Below are 24,846 nucleotides of genomic sequence, written 5' to 3' on the forward strand. Positions count from 1 at the left end.
TCCAGAGTACAGGCCTCGGTGTAACGCTCATTCCTTCAATGATAAACGCGAATCCGACCATCACCCCTGGTGTGACAAAACCGTGACTCGTCAGTGAAGAGCACTTTTTGCCAGTCCTGTCTGGTCCAGCGACGGTAGGTTTGTGCCCGTAGGCGACGTTGTTGTCGGTGATGTCTGGTGAAGACCTGCCTTACAACAGGCCTACAAGCTCTCAGTCCAGCCTCTCTCAGCCTATTGCGGACAGTCTGAGCACTGATGGAGGGATTGTGCGTTCCTGGTGTAACTCGGGCAGTTGTTGTTGCCATCCTTTACCTGTCCCACAGGTGTGATGTTCAGATGTACCGATCCTGTGTAGGTGGTGTTACACATGGTCTGCCACTGCGAGGACGATCAGCTCTCTGTTCTGTCTCTCTGCAGCACTGTCTTAGGCGTCTCACAGTACGGACATTGCAATTTATTGCCCTGGCCACATCTGCAGTCCTCATTCCTCCTTGCGGCATGCCTAAGGCACATTCACGCGGATGAGCAGGGACCCTGGGCATCTTTCCTTTGGTGTTTTTCAGAGTCCGTAGAAAGGCCTCTTTAGTGTCCTAAGTTTTCATAACTGTGACCTTAATTGCCTAACGTCTGTAAGCTGTTAGTGTCTTAATGACCGTTCCACAGGTGCATGTTCATTGTTTATGGGTCATTGAACAAGCATGGGAAACAGTGTTTAAACCCTTTACAATGAAGATCTGTGAAGTTATTTGGATTTTTACAAACAAGACAGGGTCCTGAAAAAGGGACATTTCTTTTTTTTGCTGAGTTTCTATATAGTACCAGTCAAAGGTTTGGGGACACCTACTAATTCAAGGGTTTTTCTTTATTTTACAATTTTTTACATTGTAGAATTATAGTGAAAACTATGAAATAACACATCGAATCATGTAGTAACCAAAAAAGTGTTAAGTAAATCAAAATATATTTGAGATTCTTCAATGTAGCTACCCTTTGCCTTGATGACAGCTTTGCACACTCTTGGCATTCTCTCAACCAGGTTCACCTGAAATGCTTTTCCAACAGTCTTGAAGGAGTTCCCACGTATGCTGAGCACTTGTTGGCTGCTTTTCCTTCTGCGGTCCAACTCATCCCAAACCATCTCAATTGGATTGTGGTCAGGTGATTGGAGGCCAGGTCATCTGTTGCAGCACTCTGTCACTCTCCTTCTTGGTCAAATATCCCTTACACAGCCTGGAGGTGTGTTTTGGCTCATTGTTCTGTTGATAAACAAATGATAGCCCCACTAAGCGCAAACCAGATGGGATGGCGTATTGCTGCAGAATGCTGTGGTAGCCATGCTGGTTAAGTGTGCCTTGAATTTTAAATCAGTGTCACCAGCAAAGCACCGTCACACCTCCTCCTCCGTGCTTCATGGTGGGAACCACACATGTGGAGATCATCCGTTCACCTACTCTGCATGTCACAAAGACACGGCGGTTGGAACCAAAAATCTCAAATTTGGACTCGTCAGACCAAAGGACAGATTTCCACCGGTCGAATGTCCATTGCTCATGTTCCTTGGCCCAAAGCAAGTCTCTTCTTCTTATTGGTGTCCTTTAGTAGTGGTTTCTTTGCAGCAATTTGACCATGAAGGCCTGATTCACACAGTCTCCTCTGAACAGTTGGTGTTGATGTGTCTGTTACTTGAACTCTGTGAAGCATTTATTTGGGCTGCAGTTTTTGAGGCTGGTAACTCTAATGAACTTATCCTCTGCAGCAGAGGTAACTCTGGGTCTTCCTTTCCTGTGGTGGTCCTCATGAGAGCCAGTTTCATCATAGCGCTTGATGGTTTTTGCGAATTCACTTGAAGAAACTTTAAAAGTTCTTGAAATGTTCGTTATTGACTGACCTTCATGTCTTGAAGAAATGATGGGCTGTCGTTTCTCTTTGCTTATTTGAGCTGTTCTTGCCATAATATAGACTTGGTGTTTTATCAAATAGGGGTATCTTCTGTATACCACCCCTACATTGTCATAACACAAGTCATTGGCTCAAACACATTAAGAAGGAAATTCCACAAATGATCTGTACCCCTTTTACTTTTTTTCGCCTAACACATTAGATCTGTTAAAACATAATACAAAACTCAATTTTGTATTTATTTCTTTCATCTTTGAAATGCAAGAGAAAGGCCATAATGTATTGTTGCAGTTTTGGGGCAATTTAGATTTTGGCTACTAGATGGCAGCAGTGTATGTGCAAAGTTTTAGACTGATCCAATGAACCATTGCATTGCTGTTCAAAATGTTGTATCAGGTCTGCCCAAATGTGCCTAATTGGTTTATTGATTCATTTTCAAGTACATAACTGTGCACTCTCAAAAATAGCATGGTATTCTTTCACTGTAATATCTACTGTAAATTGGACAGTGCCATTATATTAACAAGAATTTAAGCTTTCTGCCCATACAAGACATGTCTATGTCCTGGGAAATGTTCTTGTTACTTACAACATCATGCTATTCACATTATCACACGTTAGCTCAACCGCCCCGTGGGGGGGGGACCGATCCCGTAGAGGTTAATTGAAATTCATTCCAGGTGACTACCTCATGAAGCTGGTTGAGGGAATGCCAAGCGTGTGCAAAGCTGTCATCGAGGCAAAGGGTAGCTACTTCGAAGGATCTCAAATATAAAATTGATTTGTTTAACACTTTTTTGGTTACTGCATGATTCCGTATGTGTTATTTCAGTTTTGATGTCTTCTATTATTCTACGATGTAAAAAATAAAGAAAACCCCTTGAACGAGTAGGTGTGTCCAAACTTTTGACTGGTACTCTATGTACACACACACACACACACACACAATCATAGCGGTGGCACTTTTTACTTTTAGCTGACATGTTTGGCCAGCTGTTTTGAATCCATCATATGGAGAAAGCAAAGCACACACCGAGACAGGAGTATGTGGGTTTATACGAATTGTTCTATTCTCCTCCCTGTTGTGTTCTGGTACTGAAAGGTCCTTGTCCCAGGCTGGTCCTGGTGTGTGTACTATTAGATACGTCAGTGTTAACACACCCACCTGTGTTCTACCTGTGGTCCCCAGGTACCGGCTATACGGGCAGTGGAAGAACGAGACATACACCAGCCACCCACTGCTGGTCAAGGTCAAAGCTCAGACTGTGGACAGAGCCAAATACATCATGAAGTAAGTCACGTTGCTATGTCTGCCTACCTACCTACCGACCGCCATACCAGTTAGATATAGTGCCTGTTGTTTTATCCAATGTGTGGTTGTGGCACTTAGAAGTCATGTTTCTGCACCCACTACTTGTACGTTCCTTTTTTTTTTTTTACTTTTCAGACATCCGTTGTCTGTACCTTGTTGTTTTTGTGCTGTCTGTGCCCAATAAGGTTTTTGTACCATGTTTTGTGCTGCTGCCATCTTGTGTTGCTACCATGTTGTTGTCATGTCAAATCAAATGTTATTGGTCACATACACGTGTGGTGTGTCTGCCATGCTGTGTTGCTGTGTTATCTTAGGTTATTTTTACACTTTTTATTTCACCTTTATTTAACCAGGTAGGCCAGTTGAGAACAAGTTCTCATTTACAACTGCGACCTGGTCAAGATAAAGCAAAGCAGTGCGACAAAAAACATCATCACAGAGTTACACATGGGATAAACAAAAGTACAGTCAATAACACAATAGAAAAATCTGTATACACTGTGTGCAAATGGAGTAAGGAGGTAAGGCAATAAATAGGCCAAATGTAGCGAAGTAATTACAATTTAGCAAATTAACACTGGAGTGATAGATGTGCAGATGATGATGTGCAAGAAAAAATACTGCTGTGCAAAAGAGCAAAAAAAGTAAATTAAAAACAGTAGGGGGATAAGGTAGGTAGTTGGATGGACTATTTACAGATGGGCTGTGTACAGCTGCAGCGATCAGTAAGCTGCTCAGATAGCTGATGCTTAAAGTTAGTGTGGCAGGTATATTTCCAACTTCAGCTAATTTTGCAATTAGTTCCAGTCATTGGCAGCAGAGAACTGGAAGGAATGGCGGCTAAAAGAGGTGTTGGCTTTGGGGATGCCCAGTGAGATATATCTGCTGGAGCGCGTGCTACGGGTGGGTGTTATTGTGACCAGTGAGCTGAGATAAGGCGGAGCTTTACTTAGCAAAGCCTTATAGATGACCTGAAGCCAGCGGGTCTGGGGACGAATATGTAGCGAGGGCCAGCCGACGAGAGCATACAGGTCACAGTGGTGGGTGGTATATGGGGCTTTGGTGACAAAACGGATGGCACTGTGATAGACTGCATCCAGTTTGCTGAGTAGAGTGTTGGAGGCTATTTTGTAAGGTGCCTCTTTATGTAGTGTTGTCTCTCTTGTCGTGATGTGTGTTTAGTCCTATATAATTTTTTTTATCCCCGTCCCCGCAGCAGGTAGGCCATCATTGTAAATAAGAATTTGTTCTTAACTGACTTGCCTGGTTAAATAATAAATAAAATCGAACCGAAATCAGGTGTCCAACCCGTGCCCCTTGAGTATAATGTAGCATCATCTCTAGGAAACCCCTCAAAACAAGTCAGTGTTTCTCACAAATGTCTCTAGGAGATAAAGTCTGTTACTTTGTCCATTTTGATTTTTCAGTGGTTGCTATTGGAAACTTGTCAAAAAAAAGCTATGTGTGTGTCAGGGTTCGTACGGTCATGAAAATCCTGGAATTTTACAATTGTGTTTTCCAGGCCTGGAAAAGTTTTGGAAAATGGTTAAAAAAAACTAAAGTCATGGAAATTAATAAAAATACATTTAAAAAAACAAACATCTCAGCCAGAATCGTAAAATGACACTTTAGAGTGTCTGTGTCCGAGTGGGCCATTGCTCAAGGAGAGGCAATAAAATACGATAGAAAACAGACTAACTAGGTAGCCAATTCAAAACTTGTTTTGTAGATACTTCAATTTATTCTGGGCATCCAATGTATGGAACATTGCAACTCAATAGATGCTAGTCAGCCTGCAAAGTAAACACTTATAAGATAAATGACTATACAAGAAAATATATATTTTCTGAAGAAAATGTTGGGCTTGCTTCAGCTGAATAAAAAATATTTGGAGCCTACCATAGCCATTTGATCTTTGATATATTGAATGAGATAATTATTTTATAAAGACTTAAAAAGTCTTTGGATGTAATGTCGCAATGTTTTACATCAAGTGTGGTCAACCATCCTCCAGGAGTGCTACTGGGTTTTATTCCCTCTCTAACAAACCACATTTTAGAAATGAGCTGCTCAACCAGACCTTGATAAATCAACTCTGATGTGTTTGAGCAGGGCTGGATCAAAAGCCTGCCCATCCAGTAGCTCTCCAGACTGAGCCACTGAGGGTTGACCACATGTGTTTTATACAGTTGTCTAACAGGTGTTCTATTTGGTGCGAGCTTTAAGTGCCTTGCCCAACGATATGAGATGGTACAGTGGGTCAGAGAGTAGTCTCCCAGTGTTGATACCACATTTATCTTTACTTTATTTATATGTACATAGACACCGCCAATTGTTGGTCATGGAAATTTGATTAAAAGTCATGGGAAATTCGTGAAATTGGATCTGTCTAAATGTGTGTGAACCCTAGTGTGTGTGTGTGTGTGTGTGTGTGTGTGTGTGGTGGGTGCTGCTGAGAAGCGCTAACATGCAGCCATGGTAACCATGGTAATTTTTTAGGTTGGCACAGCTAGGACTGTTCTGTCACTTTCATGGTGTCGTGTCTTTGTTATGAATTAAGTGATATATGACATGCTATTTTATCAAATCAATTCTCTGTAATGTTACCTGATTAAACTAATCATGTAAATGTAATTAACTAGGAAGTCGGGGCACCACGGAAGAATGTTTATAGAGCTGTTGTCTTCCGAATAAACTATTGGAAAGCCCTTTTGTTAACATAGAGAGAGTCTGGTAACATCAAAAGGGTGGTGAACAGAACCATATTTCGGTAATCCAACCAGTTGAAAATATCTGTTGGTACTTAAAGAATATGATGTCAGATCAGTTGTCATCTGAGACATTATTACTGATGATAGGACGACATAAAGTGCATCTTGGGAAGTCGACACATTCTAGTTATCAGATTCACATGGAATTGTTGTGCAATTAAAATGTTTAAATATTAAACTATTTGTGAAAAGATTAAATGTAATTTTAGCTTCGAAATGAGAGAATTAGTTTCACAAGTGAACTCTGCTCACTCAGCTCACTCGTTTAAAATGGCGAATTTCATCGTGGCGGTAACGATCGCCACGCTGGAAGGATGAATGTGACTATACCAGCCAGAATATAGTATGGCAACTTGGTATGAACTTTGAACTCGTGTTCACTAAAGAAGTGATACATCCTAGACGTCGAGTTAGCAGCAGCAGCAGCAGCAGCAGCAGTAAACGTGGGCTAGGAAAGGACGGACAATCTCTTCAGAAAGACAGGGTACTACAACGTATCCGTTCTACCACAAAGGACAAGGGAGATCTCTGCTGGGCAACACAGCCTTCCATCTTCGACCAATCTATCAAAGCGCAGCTCAGAGTAAATATTTCTTGCATTTTCCTTTTCCAAATGGGCGGTTATTTAGAATGCATAAGATTCTGTATTTACGATAGCATAGCTTCATAAGGTCCGATAGAGACCCAATCCTTTTGTTCCTCAGTCTTCCTGCGCTTTCATTCAAACCCAACCCCCTTTCTTTGTGTAACCAGCCGTCATATCAGTTCCGTCTGCTAAGGACGTTTTCTTGAATGGCATAATTAGTAATCAATGTATGATCCAGCCTGTGTATATCTAATTCTGTGTGGTTATTTTGGTATTTAGTAAATAAATAATTAAACCAAATGTTGTTTTGCTGATTCAACCTGTTAGCCAGGGTTCGTGAAGATAACCAAGAATTGTACAATGTTCAGATGAGACTTAATAAGGTGACGATTGATAATTGACTGCTATTATAAAAGATTACCAGGTCTTTTAAGAGTTTATTCGGAAGACACCCGCTCTATAAACATTCTTCCGTGGTGCCCCGACTTCCTAGTTAATTACATTTACATGATTAGTTTAATCAGGTAATATTAATTACAGAGAATTGATTTGATAAAATAGCATGTCATGTATCACTAACTGGGAGAGTAATATTTCATTTAATCCAGTTATCAAAAGAATTCTTACTCCCACTGCCAAAAAGACACATTCACACGCATGCACGCACACACTCGTAATAGAAGATGTGGGTGCCTACTTTGGAACGGGCCCCAGGCTCGTTTTATTTCTGAAACACTGGACTTTGTGGGGTCAGTGCTGAGGTTCAGCCACTCACACCCTACTGAACATCAGGACTGCATGTCCATTCTATTCAACACATCTCTTTACGGCTGTAATACTTAGAGAGCAATATGATATTTTAGCACAGTAAAAATGTTGTACACGTGTCCTAAGAGCAACTGTCTTCATTGCATGAGGAATGAGAAGCGCCTGGTCAGCACACTTGCTGTAAAACATCCTTAGTGTATTTGAATTTGGCCCAATTGCATTAATGGAGGCATTTGGGATTTAAAACACAGTGGCCACCCTGTCACTTGCTTTGGGAAATGGCTGAAGGATAGAATATACTAATTCCGGATTGTCACTTTAAAATGAAATCCAATGCATTTCCAATGGCACTTCATGGTAGCTTGTACATGCATAGTATTTGCTACTCATATTTACTGCTTTTCACAGTAATGCTGTATGATACATGTTTTCCATGAGTGGAAGTACATGTTTATTCAATGTTTGTGCCTGAGGCCTCATGTTTCCCTGTACTGTACTGTACCAATGGATATTGGAAGTATTCCCATCACTGCTGCCACACACAAAGCCGAGCACCTCAGGGCTGTGTGATACTGTATGACAGAGCAGACACTCTGGGAAGCCATGGTTTGTTTCCTACCCTAACCCCCCCCCCCCCCCCCCCCTAAGCTATCCCCCCCTCCCCCTAACAGAAGAAAATAAAAGGTCATCCCTCCATTAATTTTAATGGAAGCTGGCAGCTGGGTATGGAGCAGGCCTCCTTTCCCCTGAGTCATCAATATTCTGCTGGATCCCACCCGGCAGGAACAGTGCTCGGCCAGCCAGGTTGTGCTCCCCCTGCACACACACGTTTTGTAAATGCTCTGGCTCCCGTGAAGCTGTTTCCACTGATTGTTTGTGTGTGTGTGAGCACCTTGACAAGAGGAATTACCCTGAGGCTGTGTGGTGGTGGTGGTGTTGGTGATAGGGAATATAACCACACCAGCATGCATCACTCTGTCTGATGGGGGAAGGAACAGTTTATTCTGTAAGAGGGGAGACTAATGGATAAAGTAGTGATGGAGGGCTGACATCCTGCAGCTATGGAAGGCAGGGGGTGGGGGGGATTAGAGAAGATTGCTCTGCAGATGCACTCAAGTGGACTACTCCCATCCATGTCAGATTTATGAGGCTAGCATAGCAGCACTCCAATCCTGCTCCTCTGGCCTGCAGCCCTGCCCTGCTCTCATAGGTCCTTGACCCTCTCACCAGGCCCTAGCCCCATGTTGGACAAACCATTGTTACATAAGTTGCTGCTACTGAATACATTTGCGTCTTAGTCTTGTGTAATTAACTGAAGGTTGTCAGTGCTTTTAGTCCAGTGCTTATTAATCATGAAAATGGAACATTGCCTGGATGTCATTAACCATACCTTTTAAATATAGATACAGCTCTGCTGAGTGACATGTCACCACTGCTCTGTGTCAATACAAGGTGGCTAACGAAGACGAGAACAAGGAAGTTAATGAATGTGTCGTGCCTGTCCCTGGCCTGCATCATGTACACAGTATGTGTGTGCAGTGCACTGTGCAGCATCACAGTAGGAAAGGAGTCCCTGGTGGTGGTGCTTTTGCTACCTACTTTTTTTATTAAAAAAATATATTTCACCTTTATTTAACCAGGTAGGCCAGTTGAACAAGTTCTCATTTACAACTGCAACCTGGCCAAGATAAAGCAAAGCAGTGCGACAAAAACAACAGAGTTACACATGGGATAAACTCTGAATCACCAATTACATATAGGGCACACAGTGTACATGACTTAAAAAGTATGGATTCCTGCACAAAATTTACCTTTCCTTAGTTTTGTTGACGTGAAGTATAATTTTGTCAATAATGCTGTGTGAGTGGGAAAAAAATATAATTTTGATAAATGTATATCAGCATGAAGCACACAACCATTGAGTGCAAGTTCATTAGTTGTAAATTCTTCTACTAAATAATATTTTTCAATCTAGCCTAACCATCAAACCAGGGGTGCCACATCATTTACAGGGTTAATGTATATTTGCAAGATGCTTCAATAAATGTGTTAAATCGCTCCTTTCTTTCCTCCTTCTTTCCTTTCCCTCCTTTTCTTTCCTTCCTTTCCTCCTTTCTTTTGTTTCCTTCCTTCTTTGCTTCTTTCCTTTCTTCCTTTCTTTCCAGGCGATTGACCAAAGAGAATGTGAAACCATCTGGGCGACAGATAGGCAAGCTGAGCCATAGCAACCCCACCATCCTCTTTGACTATGTATGTATTCTCAAAAATGTTATGATCATCTATTCACCTACTGTGCATTTGAAAGCAATGTTATAATACAGACACTAATATAGCCTTATTTTGAATGATATCTCCAGATTTGTGTTAAATAGTTAATGCCCTACTCCTACTTTAACTGAGTACTTCATCTTGACAGTGAAAAGGGCTCTGTGTCCTCTACTATCTCCATGGGGCAGAGAGACCTTCTTTTAATGCGGCTGTATAGATACTAATCTGCCATTGTAAATTTGATACACTGAGACTGCTTACTCTCCATCAGGGCCTGTCTTATCTTGCTAGAACACCCCATCCACTTCCTCTCCTGTCCCTCTCTACGGCATAAGCACTACTCCCTAACCCTCACCTAAATCTCTCACATCTCAAAAAATTACTGAAGTAAAAATGTTGGCCAAACAGAAAATGGAGAGAAGTGGGCTGTTTTTGTGTTGCCTCAGCAGCAGGACATTGATAGAATGAGAAAGGGCCTGGCTCTGGCTGACAGTGGAAGGAGGAGAGAGAGGAGGACGGGAACTGACTGAGTCAAGAATGAGCTGTACTGTTCCTCTTAAAGCCTCCACTCTCATTCTCTTCATCTCTCTGCCTGAAGTCTGGCTGAATGGCCTCTGAGAGTGTTTTCACATATAGTCCTCTTTAAAGTGAACTCGGAGGTAAAAAATAAATCAAAAACTCGGTTCTCTTTGTATTCACGCTGCCTTTTCCTTTGAATGAGGACCCAACTCTTTTGCCAGTTCACTTCACCTATTTTGCGCTCTGAGTCCTCTTTGCTTTCACATTGCTATGTTTAGAAAGGAACCAAAATCTTTTTCCAACATTCACTCAATGCACTCTGGGTTTTTACAAAGTGCAGGATAATCCATTCCGTGTTATTGGACAGCTAGATGTACCTACTTACATTTTGGAAGCTAATAGATTGCATTTAGTTAAAATATGAGACATTATAATTAGAATCCAAAGATAATAGTAGCATGTAAATATGATTGGTAATAGAATAAATAGCAGAAGAATAACTGCAGATTTAATAATGTCATTGAAAATTGTACACCCAATGTAGGCTACTGCTCCTTTAAGAGCTAGCATTGATTTTGGATGTTGTGATTCTCACCAAATGTTGACTTCTCACACTATTCAAAGCCCACAATTGAATAAATAGCTTATGAAGCTATCTTAGCCTATAGACCACATATTGCAAACAAATAATCTGAACATCGTGTCAGTACAAAACTCTACATATTTTGGGGAATTTCTATGCGTCTTTGACAATCGCTAATCAATATCCAAAACATCACATGCTTTTTCCTCGTACCGGCACATCATCATCTTCTCTCTTCTGTGGCACCAATGTGAGGGGTTATGCCAAGGGAAACGTTATTGCAAAAGCCTAATGTATGGTGCCGGAATAATGATAAGACATCTTGAGAGCTTTGTGTTCCCTAAAGAAGGGAACCGGCCGCGCAATTCAAGCGACCCGAACTCAGGCCACCTCTTGACATGGTCTCAGTTCGGTTTGCTACGGGGGCTCTTTTGAGGGGTCTGAGTTCCTTTTGGAGCATTCACACTGCACAAAAAATGAAGCTAACCGCACTGTCTGAAAGGGACCTGTCTCTTCCCCACCTCCACCCTACCCCCGGTCTCCCTCTTCCTCCCCTACCTCCTTCCTTTTCGGCCTCATCCCCGTCTCTCCCATTTATATATTCTAACACTTGGCTTTATAACAGTGTTTTCCACTAGCGCCAGCTGTCGGCTATACAGCCGATTTAGTCATTTTCAGCCGGGTACTTTTTCCACTTAAATTAGCTGGGCTAATTTTCAATTCGCTAGTCAGAAAATAATCAGCCGAGCCCGCTCCTGCTAGAATGAACGATATGCATCTTCTAGCATCTATTGATAGGACAGGCGCCTGTCAGTCTCAAAGTGAGCAGCGACAGGGAAACACTGCTGGTTTGACAGTCTGTCAGTCCCGTCTCTCGGTACGTTGGTGTGTCTTGTGTGCTCGGGCATTCCCAGTCTTCTCAGTGAGCCGGCTCATTTGGCTCCTCCGTTCACCTAAAAGAGACTGCTCATTTGGCTCCTCCGTTCACGTAAAAGAGCCGGCTCGTTTGGCTCCTCCGTTCACCTAAAAGAGACTGCTCGTTTGGCTCCTCCGTTCACCTAAAAGTCTTTTGGCTCCTCCGTTCACCTAAAAGAGACTGCTCGTTTGGCTCCTCCGTTCACATAAAAGAGCCGGCTCGTTTGGTTCCCAAAGTTCAAAATGCTTAAAAATCGTCCTAGAACCATGAAGAAATTGCAAACTCCAATGTAAAGCCCAAAAGGTAGGCTCCCATTATGTCGTGAAATGTACGTTCAAATAAATGTTTACCTGGCCAATTATTAGATGGCCTGCAAATCAGCATGGGCCAGATTGACACGCTCTCCCCACTATTTATTGTTTCTACAGTGAGGATTCACCCTCTTTAGAATTATGTTGGAACTTATGTGCAGAAAAAAGTTGAGATCAAAAAGCAGTAGTAGCAGTAAGCAAATCAGGGAGCCAAATGTACGTCTCTTTCACCGATGCAGCTCGTTCACCAATGCGATTCGGTTCCCGACATTCACCAAAAAGATCCGTACAAAAAAATAAAGCAGTAATTCTAGATTCAGATCATTCGGGCGAGAAAAAACATCACCCAGATAGGCCAGTCGTGTGAGAAACTCGTCATCATGCAAGAGGTCAGGCAAGTGAAAATTATGGTCAGTAAATAAAACTTTAAGCTCGTCTCTCAATTTAAAAAAAAAAACGTGTCAATACTTTGCCCCTTGATAACCAGTGTACGTATGTTGTAAAAGCGTTACATGGTCGCTGCCCATATCATTGCATAATGCAGAAAATACGCAGGAGTTCAGGGGCCTTGCTTTAACAAAGTTAACCATTTTCACTGTAGTTTCCAAAACGTTTTTCAAGCTGTCAGGCATTCCCTTGGCAGCAAGAGCCTCTCCTGGATGCTGCAGTGTACCCAAGTGGTGTCAGGAGCAACTGCTTGCATGCGCGTTACCACTCCACTATGTCACCCTGTCATGGCTTTTGTGCCATCAGTACAGATACCAACACATCTTCATCACCAAAGTCCATTTGATGTCACAAAGCTGTCCAGTACTTAAAAAATATCTTCATGTTGTCCTGAAGGGCGTGTAGGTTGAGTAATTTTCAGATTTGCAGAAGAGGATGTAGCTACAGAGTGGTGGCGCATAGGCAATTTGCTGTGCTTTGATTGACAAACAGCAAGCTTGACTAGTTTCTAAAAGGTGTTGATCTGACTGAATAAAGTCGATCCCTTATATCCTTGCCATTCATAAATCATTTAGCGTAGTTAAGTCCATGCTATCGCATCTGGACAAGTAAACTAAAGATCTTGTTTGTATTATATTTTCCATATGAAGTCCCATCAGGACTTGCAGACAGTGACGTTAAAGTGAGTGACTCGTCAGTAGCCTACCGGATTGAATCGGTCATTTGTCTCCCTAATTTGCATACAGGTAGGCTTTTTGATGATTCTCTGCAGATAAATGAAAACATTTGATGACGATGGTGAATCCTCCTTACTGCAGGAACAATAGGTAGGCTAGTGGAGAGAGCTTCACTCTGGTCTGTGTTGTATTAACCAGGTATTACTGTCCCTCTCTCAGATCCTGTCTCAGATCCAGTGGTATGACAACCTCATCGGTCCAGTGGTAGACTCCCTCAAATACCTCACCTCACTCAACTATGACGTCATGGCCTGTATCCTTACTCTGCCATTTCGTGACTCATGTATTTATACACATTCAGTACTTTGTTTAACTATGTATTTGGAATGCTTTAGCCATAGCAGTTAGAATGTATTAAGACTTGCCGTGTTGTGCCCCTTAACTCATTGACAATAGATTGCATTATTGAAGCGCTGGCCAATCCAGAGAAAGAGAAGATGAAACATGACGACACCACGATATCCTCCTGGCTTCAGAGTGAGTTCACTACTACAGCAATGTGGGGGGATTATTTGACTTGTGTTGTGTTGAGGACAAAATATTTAGAAATGGTGTGAAAAGGGGAGGTACCACCTGAACTTGTCCAATAAAAACACCGTTTTTCGTTTTACGTTACAAAATGTTTTACTACAGTGTGCCCTACCGAACATGACCCTGATGTCACGAATCAGCTTTATTGTCAAAGGGGCATTAGGGTGTGCTTTTGTTCCATGTAGGTCCATCCCAGTACAACTCTAGTTGACTGTGTTTATGCAACATATGTCTGCTTGCTAACTAATGGACTGCTGACCTTTCTCCTGTCTCCTATCCAGGCCTGGCTAGTCTGTGTGGAGCGGTTTTCAGGAAATACCCAATTGAGTTGGCCGGCCTCCTCCAGTATGTGACCAATACGCTGAAAGCAGGGAAGAGGTAACTATAACTCCTCATCAGGCAGACAGCCACCTCATTGGCTTTCTGGCTCTGATGTGATTCATAGTGATGGAGTTTGTTGTTCTTAGTCAGTCAACTGGGTCCCCTCCGTCTCTTTCTGGCTAGACTCTGGGCTGAGAGAGAAGGGCCTTGGCCGTTGTTGTGCCTCCCTGCAGGGTCCTGGCCTGGCCAGAGCTGCTGAGTAATGTGGTGTTGATGAGGAGGCTGCTGACTGTGTGGGTGTTTGGGCAGCCATAGATGAAGGAGGAGGGGAGGGTAATTATCACAGCCCTGGTCTCCCTGTAATGGCTGGAGTCAGCAGGTAGTGAATCACACTGGGCTCCATGGCAACTTTCTTTTGTTTCCTCCCTCCCTCCCTCTCCCATCAGTTCAGATCAGTCCTTCTCCAGGGCCAGGAATGCAGGGGAAGTAAATAGAGGTGGCACTCTGCCATAGTGCCCATGGAACAGAATAAATGATGTAGATTTGCTGGAATCTACTATTGTTAGTGTGCTGTTCTTAGCTACTCCTACGATTGTTTTCGCCCAACCATGGTTGTTGACACGTGTTTATTTTTGTGTATGCACGTATTATTTGTTTGTCCACATTCATAAATATGCTTCTGTTGTGTTTCCCCCCCTGCAGTTTTGACCTGCTGATTCTAAAAGAGGTGGTGCAGAAGATGGCCGGCATCGAGATCACGGATGAGATGACATCGGAGCAGATGGAGGCTATGACTGGAGGGGAGCAGCTCAAAGCTGAGGTACTGAACCATCTTTAGTCTGACTTAAACGTTGAAACTATACACCATGACCAGCTCAAAGCTGAGGTACATTGCACTAGTTGGCTATTGCTAAGTATGACTTGAAATAGTTCAATTCTATTTTCTTTCTGTCCCCAGGGTGGTTACTTTGGTCAGATCCGTAACACTAAGAAGTCGTCCCAGCGTCTAAAGGATGCCCTGTTGGACCATGAGCTGGCCCTGCCCCTCTGTCTCCTCATGGCCCAGCAACGCAACGGGGTGGTCTTTCTGGAGGGGGGTGAGAAACACCTCAAACTGGTGGGAAAGCTCTACGACCAGGTATGAACTCATAACCCGCAGAGGGTAACTTCAAGTCTTGTCCATAATCTACATCAGGGTAATGGAGTTCTCCGTCTTCCTCAATACTACATTTCTTAAACATTACACAGCTGACAATTTATGTTTAGTTTAATTACCCCAAGTTTCCTGGAAGCTGTGAGCTTTCCTCGTCGATAATCTCACAAAATTGCCTCTGTCAGAGCCAGGTTGTGTCCTTAAACAAATAAGGATATATGGGATTAATAACACACAGACATGGCTGTGTAATAAGAGAGAATGAACTTCCTGGGCTGTGTCAGAAATTTAACCTTATTTCCTATATAGAGCACTACTTTCAACCAGAGGCCATGCGGCCCTTGTCAAAAGTAGTGCACTAAAGAAGGATTAGGGTGCCATTCTGGACACACTCTGACTCTCCCGTATGTCCCCTGGCTACAGTGTCACGACACCCTGGTCCAGTTTGGTGGCTTCCTGGCCTCCAACCTGAGTACTGAGGACTACATCAAGCGTGTTCCCTCCATCGACATCCTGTGTAACCAGTTCCACACTCCCCATGACGCTGCCTTCTTCCTCTCACGCCCCATGTACGGACATCAGATCCTGGTGAGTAGTCTCCTTCCCTCTGGTAGTTCACATTTAGCTTGTACAGTATGACCAATGGATACAGCCACAGTGAGTATATGTGTCCAGGACACAACAAATAAATTCAATACAAACTCATACGACTGCAACCTTGAATTGATGTGCACTGTAATGCTTTGAGAACACTGGCCACGTAGTGTCCTGGAAGAAGAATGGTTTAGTTCCAGAGAGCGACAGCCACCCTCCTCCCATGTGCTGTGTAACCTGATTTACTGTCCCCCTGGCCGGGCGTGAAACATGCCGAGTTCCCCCTCTGCTGTGGTCACACGACATGGTCACGCCATCTGAACAATCCCATCTGACCGGCTCAGTCAGGTTGTGTCTGGGAACAGATCAGACCCACTGTCCTGCTGGGAGTCATGTATAATACACAACCACAGATCAGGCTGATCCAGGCTGACTGTATAAACTCCTATACTGAAACGTATTGTATATCAATCCGTTTGTGAATCTTACCATGTAAAGGAGACTGAGTGTCCCCTTCTCTCTCCCCAGTCTAAGTATGATGAACTGAAGAAAGCTGAGAAGGGCAACCGGCAGCAGCAAAAGGTCCATAAGTACGTGGCTGCGTGCGAGCTGGTGATGTCGCCGGTGCATGAGGCTGTGGTGTCCCTGCACCCGCCCCGCGTCTGGGACGACCTCCGACCCCAGTTCTACGCCACCTTCTGGTCGCTGACCATGTACGACCTGGCCGTGCCACACAACGCCTACGACCGCGAGGTGAAGAAGCTCCAGGTCCAGGTCAAGGCCATCGAGGAGAACCCTGATGTGGTGAGTCACATCATCAGGGATGTGTTCATTTAGAGCACACAATGGAAAACAGTAGAAAAGGTTTTGCTATGGAAAATGTAAATGAGCATTTCTTTTTTAACCATGTAGTGGACAAGTCCAAGTAGTCCCTCCCCGTTTCAGTCCGTTTTCTTCTGTTCGGTGCTTAATGAACAGGACCCCAGGCATCTATCAGACCCCTTGATGACAATACTGCAGCACACAGAGAATTTTCTCATCTTCCAGTTAATCTCTCCCTCATCAACAGCTCATTAAATGCCCTCCAAACACACAGTCACACAGTTCATTGTGGTGGAATTGCAATGGTCTCCAATTATCACTTGACTTGGAGAGTTATGGTAATTGCACTGCAATTGTATTGTGCTTCAGCTCCAAGTTGTTATTAGTGTTCTCTGTCTGTGAATGTGTTCACCCCATCTAAACAGCAGCCTGTCTGTCTGTGGTGTCTGCTGTCTGTCTGCAGCCCATGAACACACACTAACCAGCCTGTCTGTCTGTCTGTCTGCTGTCTGTCTGCAGCCCATGAACACACACTAACCAGCCTGTCTGTCTGTGGTGTCTGCTGTCTGTCTGCAGCCCATGAACACACACTAACCAGCCTGTCTGTCTGTGGTGTCTGCTGTCTGTCTGCAGCCCATGAACACACACTAACCAGCCTGTCTGTCTGTGGTGTCTGCTGTCTGTCTGCAGCCCATGAACACACACTAACCAGCCTGTCTGTCTGTGGTGTCTGCTGTCTGTCTGCAGCCCATGAACACACACTAACCAGCCTGTCTGTCTGTGGTGTCTGCTGTCTGTCTGCAGCCCATGAATACACACTAACCAGTCTGTCTGGTGTCTGTCTGTCTGCAGCCCATGAATACACACTAACCAGTCTGTCTGGTGTCTGTCTGCTGTCTGTCTGCAGCCCATGAACACACACTAACCAGCCTGTCTGTCTGTGGTGTCTGCTGTCTGTCTGCAGCCCATGAACACACATTAACCAGCCTGTCTGTCTGTGGTGTCTGCTGTCTGTCTGCAGCCCATGAACACACACTAACCAGCCTGTCTGTCTGTGGTGTCTGCTGTCTGTCTACAGCCCATGAACACACACTAACCAGCCTGTCTGTCTGTGGTGTCTGCTGTCTGTCTGTAGCCCATGAACACACACTAACCAGCCTGTCTGTCTGTGGTGTCTGCTGTCTGTCTGCAGCCCATGAATACACACTAACCAGCCTGTCTGTCTGTGGTGTCTGCTGTCTGTCTGTAGCCCATGAACACACACTAACCAGCCTGTCTGTCTGTGGTGTCTGCTGTCTGTCTGCAGCCCATGAACACACACTAACCAGCCTGTCTGTCTGTGGTGTCTGCTGTCTGTCTGCAGCCCATGAACACACACTAACCAGCCTGTCTGTCTGTGGTGTCTGCTGTCTGTCTGCAGCCCATGAACACACACTAACCAGCCTGTCTGTCTGTGGTGTCTGCTGTCTGTCTGCAGCCCATGAACACACACTAACCAGCCTGTCTGTCTGTGGTGTCTGCTGTCTGTCTGCAGCCCATGAACACACACTAACCAGCCTGTCTGTCTGTGGTGTCTGCTGTCTGTCTGCAGCCCATGAACACACATTAACCAGCCTGTCTGTCTGTGGTGTCTGCTGTCTGTCTGCAGCCCATGAACACACACTAACCAGCCTGTCTGTCTGTGGTGTCTGCTGTCTGTCTGCAGCCCATGAACACACACTAACCAGCCTGTCTGTGTGTCTGGTGTCTGTCTGCAGCCCATGAACACACACTAACCAGCCTGTCTGTCTGTCTGGTGTCTGTCTGCAGCCCATGAACACACACTAACCAGCCTGTCTGTCTGTGGTGTCTGCTGTCTGTCTGCAGCCCATGAACACACACTAACCAGCCTGTCTCTGTGGTGTCTGCTGTCTGTCTGCAGCCCATGAACACACACTAACCAGCCTGTCTGTCTGTCTGGTGTCTGTCTGCAGCCCATGAACACACACTAACCAGCCTGTCTGTCTGTGGTGTCTGCTGTCTGTCTGCAGCCCATGAACACACACTAACCAGCCTGTCTCTGTGGTGTCTGCTGTCTGTCTGCAGCCCATGAACACACACTAACCAGCCTGTCTGTCTGTGGTGTCTGCTGTCTGTCTGCAGCCCATGAACACACACTAACCAGCCTGTCTGTCTGTGGTGTCTGCTGTCTGTCTGCAGCCCATGAACACACATTAACCAGCCTGTCTGTCTGTGGTGTCTGCTGTCTGTCTGCAGCCCATGAACACACACTAACCAGCCTGTCTGTCTGTGGTGTCTGCTGTCTGTCTGCAGCCCATGAACACACACTAACCAGCCTGTCTGTGTGTCTGGTGTCTGTCTGCAGCCCATGAACACACACTAACCACCCTGTCTGTCTGTCTGCTGTCTGTCTGCAGCCCATGAACACACACTAACCAGCCTGTCTCTGTGGTGTCTGCTGTCTGTCTGCAGCCCATGAACACACACTAACCAGCCTGTCTGTCTGTCTGGTGTCTGTCTGCAGCCCATGAACACACACTAACCAGCCTGTCTGTCTGTGGTGTCTGCTGTCTGTCTGCAGCCCATGAACACACACTAACCAGCCTGTCTCTGTGGTGTCTGCTGTCTGTCTGCAGCCCATGAACACACACTAACCAGCCTGTCTGTGTGTCTGGTGTCTGTCTGCAGCCCATGAACACACACTAACCAGTCTGTCTGGTGTCTGTCTGCAGCCCATGAACACACACTAACCAGCCTGTCTGTCTGTCTGGTGTCTGTCTGCAGCCCATGAACAAGAAGAAGAAGGAGAAGGAGCGCTGCACGGCCCTACAGGACAAGCTGCAGGAGGAGGAGAAGAAGCAGCTGGAGCATGTCCAGAGGGTCCTGCACCGCCTCAAACTGGAGAAGGACAACTGGCTCCTCGCCAGTAAGATACAGCCCTCTCTCTCTCTCTCTCTCACTGCTTACTGCCCCTCACAGCACTCATCCCAGAAGACCCTCCCTCACCCAGCCTCCTCTTGCCATTAGAGCAGGCTCTGTTGTTGGGACAGTAACACCACAGAACTGCTAAGCCCCCTCAGCTCCCAGGAGGCAACTCAAAACCAGCCTCATCTTGTTTGTCTTAGACCCGTTAACAAGCATGACCATGACCGAAGTAATTACATTAATATGGAGTTGTTTGATGTAAAGGCGCCGTAGTCCGTTTTGGTGGATGTGTGTTATTGGCAGCTATCAACTCTCCCATTTCATTAACAAACACGTCTGTCATATTTAACGATATCTTTGTACAGCTAACCCAAGCTAACGACATTTTAAAGGAGTGTGTTTGAGCCTTCTCAAATCTTGTTTGAAGAATTAGTGACTCCGAAGATGAGTCATGGGAGTTAGTTGACTGCAATTCTAATTCTCTGTTCTTCTCCCATCCTCCTTTTTATAAATCCCTCGTTCAGAATCCACCAAGAATGAGACCATCACTAAGTTCCTGCAGCTGTGTCTGTTCCCTCGCTGTATCTTCTCTGCCATCGACGCGGTGTACTGCGCCCGCTTTGTGGAGCTGGTGCACCAGCAGAAGGCTCCCAACTTCTGCACCCTGCTCTGCTATGACCGGGTGAGACATCTCTGTCCCCTTTCTGCCTCTTTGCCCTCTGTCTCTGTTTGTCACATGTTATTATACCATGGGATTTTCAGCACTTCCTTACTCTGTCCTGACCTCCTAACTGTGTTGCGTGGTCTTCTCTGCAGGTGTTCTCTGACATCATCTACACGGTGGCCAGCTGCACAGAGAACGAGTCGCGGCGCTACGGACGTTTCCTGTGCTGCATGCTGGAGACTGTGACCCGCTGGCACAGCGACCGTGCTGTCTACGAGAAGGTACCCACTACTCACCGCTTGCTCGCTCTCTCTCCACACACACACACACACACACACACACACACTACATCTCAGATCAGAAGTGCATAGGGTATCGGCCTCCGAGGGGCTAGGAGTTGATTTGAGGTTGGGCAACATTATCTACTGATATTACTAACATTCACACAAGTGTGGAAGCTGTACAATGCAAATGTAACCATTGTTAACACTTCATCTTGTCTGTGTGTTGTCCCCTCTTCATCTTGTCTGTGTGTTGTCCCCTCGTCATCTTGTCTGTGTGTTGTCCCCTCGTCATCTTGTCTGTGTGTTGTCCCCTCGTCATCTTGTCTGTGTGTTGTCCCCTCGTCATCTTGTCTGTGTGTTGTCCCCTCTTCATCTTGTCTGTGTGTTGTCCCCTCGTCATCTTGTCTGTGTGTTGTCCCCTCGTCATCTTGTCTGTGTGTTGTCCCCTCGTCATCTTGTCTGTGTGTTGTCCCCTCTTCATCTTGTCTGTGTGTTGTCCCCTCGTCATCTTGTCTGTGTGTTGTCCCCTCGTCATCTTGTCTGTGTGTTGTCCCCTCGTCATCTTGTCTGTGTGTTGGCCCCTCGTCATCTTGTCTGTGTGTTGGCCCCTCGTCATCTTGTCTGTGTGTTGGCCCCTCGTCATCTTGTCTGTGTGTTGGCCCCTCGTCATCTTGTCTGTGTGTTGGCCCCTCGTCATCTTGTCTGTGTGTTGGCCCCTCGTCATCTTGTCTGTGTGTTGGCCCCTCGTCATCTTGTCTGTGTGTTGGCCCCTCGTCATCTTGTCTGTGTGTTGGCCCCTCTTCAAGGAGTGTGGTAACTACCCAGGCTTCCTGACCATCTTCAGAGCCACAGGCTTCGACGGAGGGAACAAAGCCGACCAGCTGGACTATGAGAACTTCAGACACGTGGTGCACAAATGGCACTACAAGCTGACTAAAGTGAGTTCCTCCCTTTGTTTCAAACCCTTCTGAAGAAGTCAATCTGGTCTATTTGTCTTATTAACGGCTATTCATTTAGCAACGCGCATGCCCCTCCAACCTGAGGAGCTGTCTTTCAGCCAGCTATTTCCTGTGTTTGAGGGGTGCAAAATCCACTTGTCACCTAAATCTTGCTGGATTGATTGCTTTCATTTTACTCCTACGACTCTTTCATACTCTTGCTTGTGCCTGTCGCTTTTTCCCGTTAACATTACGACCCGCCAAAATGTTTGTAATGACCTGTCAAACACACGCCGCTAATGGCTGAAATGGGCTCAACGGAATGCGTTGTCTTTCTGTAGCATCTATAAGAATGCTGAAGCTTTGTCTGGGATTTAACGCATCATGTCGACAATTACATCACAAGAAAGATCACTTTATTTTGATGGCTGTTTATTTATTGTGGAATTGAAAAAAGTACAAATTTAAAACAGTTGACGTGTTTACAAGTTAGATGCGCAGAAATGAAAGCAACTTTGAATATGAACACTTGGATTATAGTGATATTATCAAAGGAAAGGGGGATACCTCGTCAGTTGTACAACGGAATGCATTCAACCGAATTGTGTCTCACGCATTGAACCCTCTGAATCAGAGAGGTGCAGGGGGCTGCCTCAATCGACGTCCACGTCATCGGCGCCCGGGGAGCAGTTGTTGTTGTTGTTGGTTAACTGCCTTGCTCAAGGGCAGAACGGCAGATTTTCTACCTTGCTGGCCCAACGCTTTTAACCGCTAGGCTACCTACCACCCTAGGCTACCTTATGTCTGATCTCACAATGTAAAGTATGCATAGATGGGTGTAATCTAGAGCCAAGCCTGTTGATTTTTAATCAGAGGGTACCCTGCTATTGAAACACTTGTGTTATGCGACAGAAGGTGACAACAACAGTAGTGCTGATGCGGTGACTGTATTACTGCAACACTGACAGTCACGAGTCATGACCGCAGTCAAATTCCCTGTGACCATTGGTCAAGGTAATCCCAATCCAAAACTGTGCAAATGAATGGCCCTGATGTGTAGCCTAACAAACTTGCTAATGGTCCTCTAATGGCCTGGTACTCAGCACTCTATTGTCCCTTTAATCACTCTCTAAACACATCATGATTGAATTTGGGAGGCATAAGGCGATGCCGTACGGAGCTCGATTTGTCCCCTGCAAGCCTCGGAGGCTCCTCAATTGCATCAAACCCTCCGTACGGAGCCTCTGGTTTGCATTCCCGGAGCAAGCATAAATTGTCTTTTCGACACGGGAGGCTTGAGCAGGCTCGGAGGGAGAGACCCTTAACCACTTATCTCGCACTAGACTAACTTCTTGCTAGTTATTTATCATCCCATCCGATTACATAGTACCTGTCTTTTATTTTATAAAAAATAAAAATAAACACCTTTATTTAACCAGGTAGGCGAGTTGAGAACAAGTTCTCATTTACAACTGCGACCTGGCCAAGATAAAGCAAAGCAGGTCGACACATACAACAACACAGAGTTACACATGGAATAAACAAACATACAGTAGAAAAAGTTTATATACAGTGTGTGCAAATGAGGTAAGATAAGGGAGGTAAGGCAATAAATAGGCCATGGTGGCGAAGTAATTACAATATAGCAATTAAACACTGGAATGGTAGATGTTCAGAAGATGAATGTGCAAGTAGAGATACTGGGGTGCAAAGGAGCAAGATAAATAAATAAATACAGTATGGTGATGAGGTAGTTGGATGGGCTGTTTACAGATGGGCTATGTACAGGTGCAGTGATCTGTGAGCTGCTCTGACAGCTGGTGCTTAAAGCTAGTGAGGGAGATATGAGTCTCCAGCTTCAGTGGTTTTTTCAGTTTGTTTCAGTCATTGGCAGCAGAGAACTGGAAGGAAAGGCGGCCAAAGGAGGAGTTGGCTTTGGGGGTGACCAGTGAGATATACATGCTGGAGCGCGTGCTACGGGTGGGTGCTGCTATGGTGACCAGTGAGCTGAGATAAGGCGGGGCTTTACCTAGCAGAGACTTGTAGATGACCTGAAGCCGGTGGGTTTGGCAACGAGTATGAAGCGAGGGCCAGCCAACGAGAGCATACAGATCGCAGTGGTGGGTAATATATGGGGCTTTGGTGACAAAACGGATGGCACTGTGATAGACTGCATCCAGTTTGTTGAGTAGAGTGTTGGAGGCTATTTTGTAAATGACGTCGCCAAAGTCGAGGATCGGTAGGATGGTCAGTTTTACGAGGGTAAGTGAAGGATGCTTTGTTGCGAAATAGGAAGCCAATTCTAGAATTAATTTTGGATTGGAGAGGCTTAATGTGAGTCTGGAAGGAGAGTTTACAGTCTAACCAGACACCCAGGTATTTGTAGTTGTCCACATATTCTAAGTCAGAACCGTCCAGAGTAGTGATGCTAGACAGGCGTGCAGGTGTGGGCAGCGATCGGTTGAAGAGCATGCATTTAGTTTTACTTGCGTTTAAAAGCAGTTGGAGGCCACGGAAGGAGAGTTGTATGGCATTGAAGCTCATCTGGAGGTTAGTTAACACAGTGTCCAAAGAGGGGCCAGAAGTATACAGAATGGTGTCGTCTGCGAAGAGGTGGATCAGAGAATAACCAGCAGCAAGAGCAACATCATTGATGTATACAGAGAAGAGAGTCGGCCCGAGAATTGAACCCTGTGACACCCCCATAGAGACTGCCAGAGGTCCAGACAACAGGCCCTCCGATTTGACACACTGAACCGTCGGGTAGTTGGTGAACCAGGCGAGGCAATAATTTGAGAAGCTAAGGCTGAGTCTGCTGATAAGAATGTGGTGATTGACAGAGTCGAAAGCCTTGGCCAGGTCGACGAATACGGCTGCACAGTAATGTCTCTTATCGATGACGGTTATGATATCGTCTTGACTGTATCAAACCGAGAGAAGCTAGCTAATTGAGGCTAGCCATCCCGTTACTGTGCTTCTCATCGTCGTACACAGTCTATACAACTCCACTCAGATTGTAGTGTATATAGCAGCCTACCTGTTGGCTTTTGGTTGTTGTAGCTTTTCTTTCTCATTTCACTTTTTAATTCTGTCTTCCATTGATTCGATACCCTGTAACTTTCTTGCTACGCAAGCAGCAATGCAGTTCTCTCTCTCCCGACTGGAAGGATCAGAGTGCATCCCTTTTTTTGCTACTTTTTCCAAAATCATCGTTATAAAGTTGCATCAAACAGCCCTTATGTTTTCATTTCTAAGACATTCCCAGGTTTATAGGCCTATCACAACTAAATAAATAATACATTTTATTGTGATGGCTATATTAAATGGATTTATTCCACTTTTTAAAATGTAGATGCTCCATGGGGACGACAGGTAGCCTAGTGGTTGGAGCGTTGGACTGGGCAGGTAGCCTAGTGGTTGGAGCGTTGGACTGGGCAGGTAGCCTGGTGGTTAGAGCGTTGGACTGGGCAGGTAGCCTAGTGGTTGGAGCGTTGGAC

At 45.1% G+C, this 24,846-nt stretch overlaps 1 protein-coding gene across 3 annotated transcripts in view; it reads left to right on the forward strand.

Moving 5' to 3' along the window:
- LOC106603379 (THO complex subunit 2) overlaps nucleotides 1-24,846 on the forward strand; it is a 65,251-nt gene that overhangs the window by 21,453 nt on the left and 18,952 nt on the right. For all 3 annotated transcript variants that reach the window (XM_014196977.3, XM_014196976.3, XM_014196978.3), the window contains 13 exons: nucleotides 3,089-3,190; nucleotides 9,502-9,586; nucleotides 13,277-13,370; nucleotides 13,514-13,594; nucleotides 13,930-14,026; nucleotides 14,672-14,789; nucleotides 14,928-15,107; nucleotides 15,546-15,710; nucleotides 16,245-16,520; nucleotides 19,323-19,464; nucleotides 19,988-20,145; nucleotides 20,280-20,408; nucleotides 21,218-21,349. In XM_014196977.3, coding sequence (XP_014052452.1) covers nucleotides 3,089-3,190; nucleotides 9,502-9,586; nucleotides 13,277-13,370; nucleotides 13,514-13,594; nucleotides 13,930-14,026; nucleotides 14,672-14,789; nucleotides 14,928-15,107; nucleotides 15,546-15,710; nucleotides 16,245-16,520; nucleotides 19,323-19,464; nucleotides 19,988-20,145; nucleotides 20,280-20,408; nucleotides 21,218-21,349 — 1,759 coding nt within the window. The remainder of the gene's footprint in view (nucleotides 1-3,088; nucleotides 3,191-9,501; nucleotides 9,587-13,276; nucleotides 13,371-13,513; nucleotides 13,595-13,929; nucleotides 14,027-14,671; nucleotides 14,790-14,927; nucleotides 15,108-15,545; nucleotides 15,711-16,244; nucleotides 16,521-19,322; nucleotides 19,465-19,987; nucleotides 20,146-20,279; nucleotides 20,409-21,217; nucleotides 21,350-24,846) is intronic.

Source organism: Salmo salar, chromosome 04, assembly GCF_965601325.2.
Source record: "Salmo salar chromosome 04, fSalSal1, whole genome shotgun sequence".
Classification (NCBI taxonomy): domain Eukaryota; kingdom Metazoa; phylum Chordata; class Actinopteri; order Salmoniformes; family Salmonidae; genus Salmo; species Salmo salar.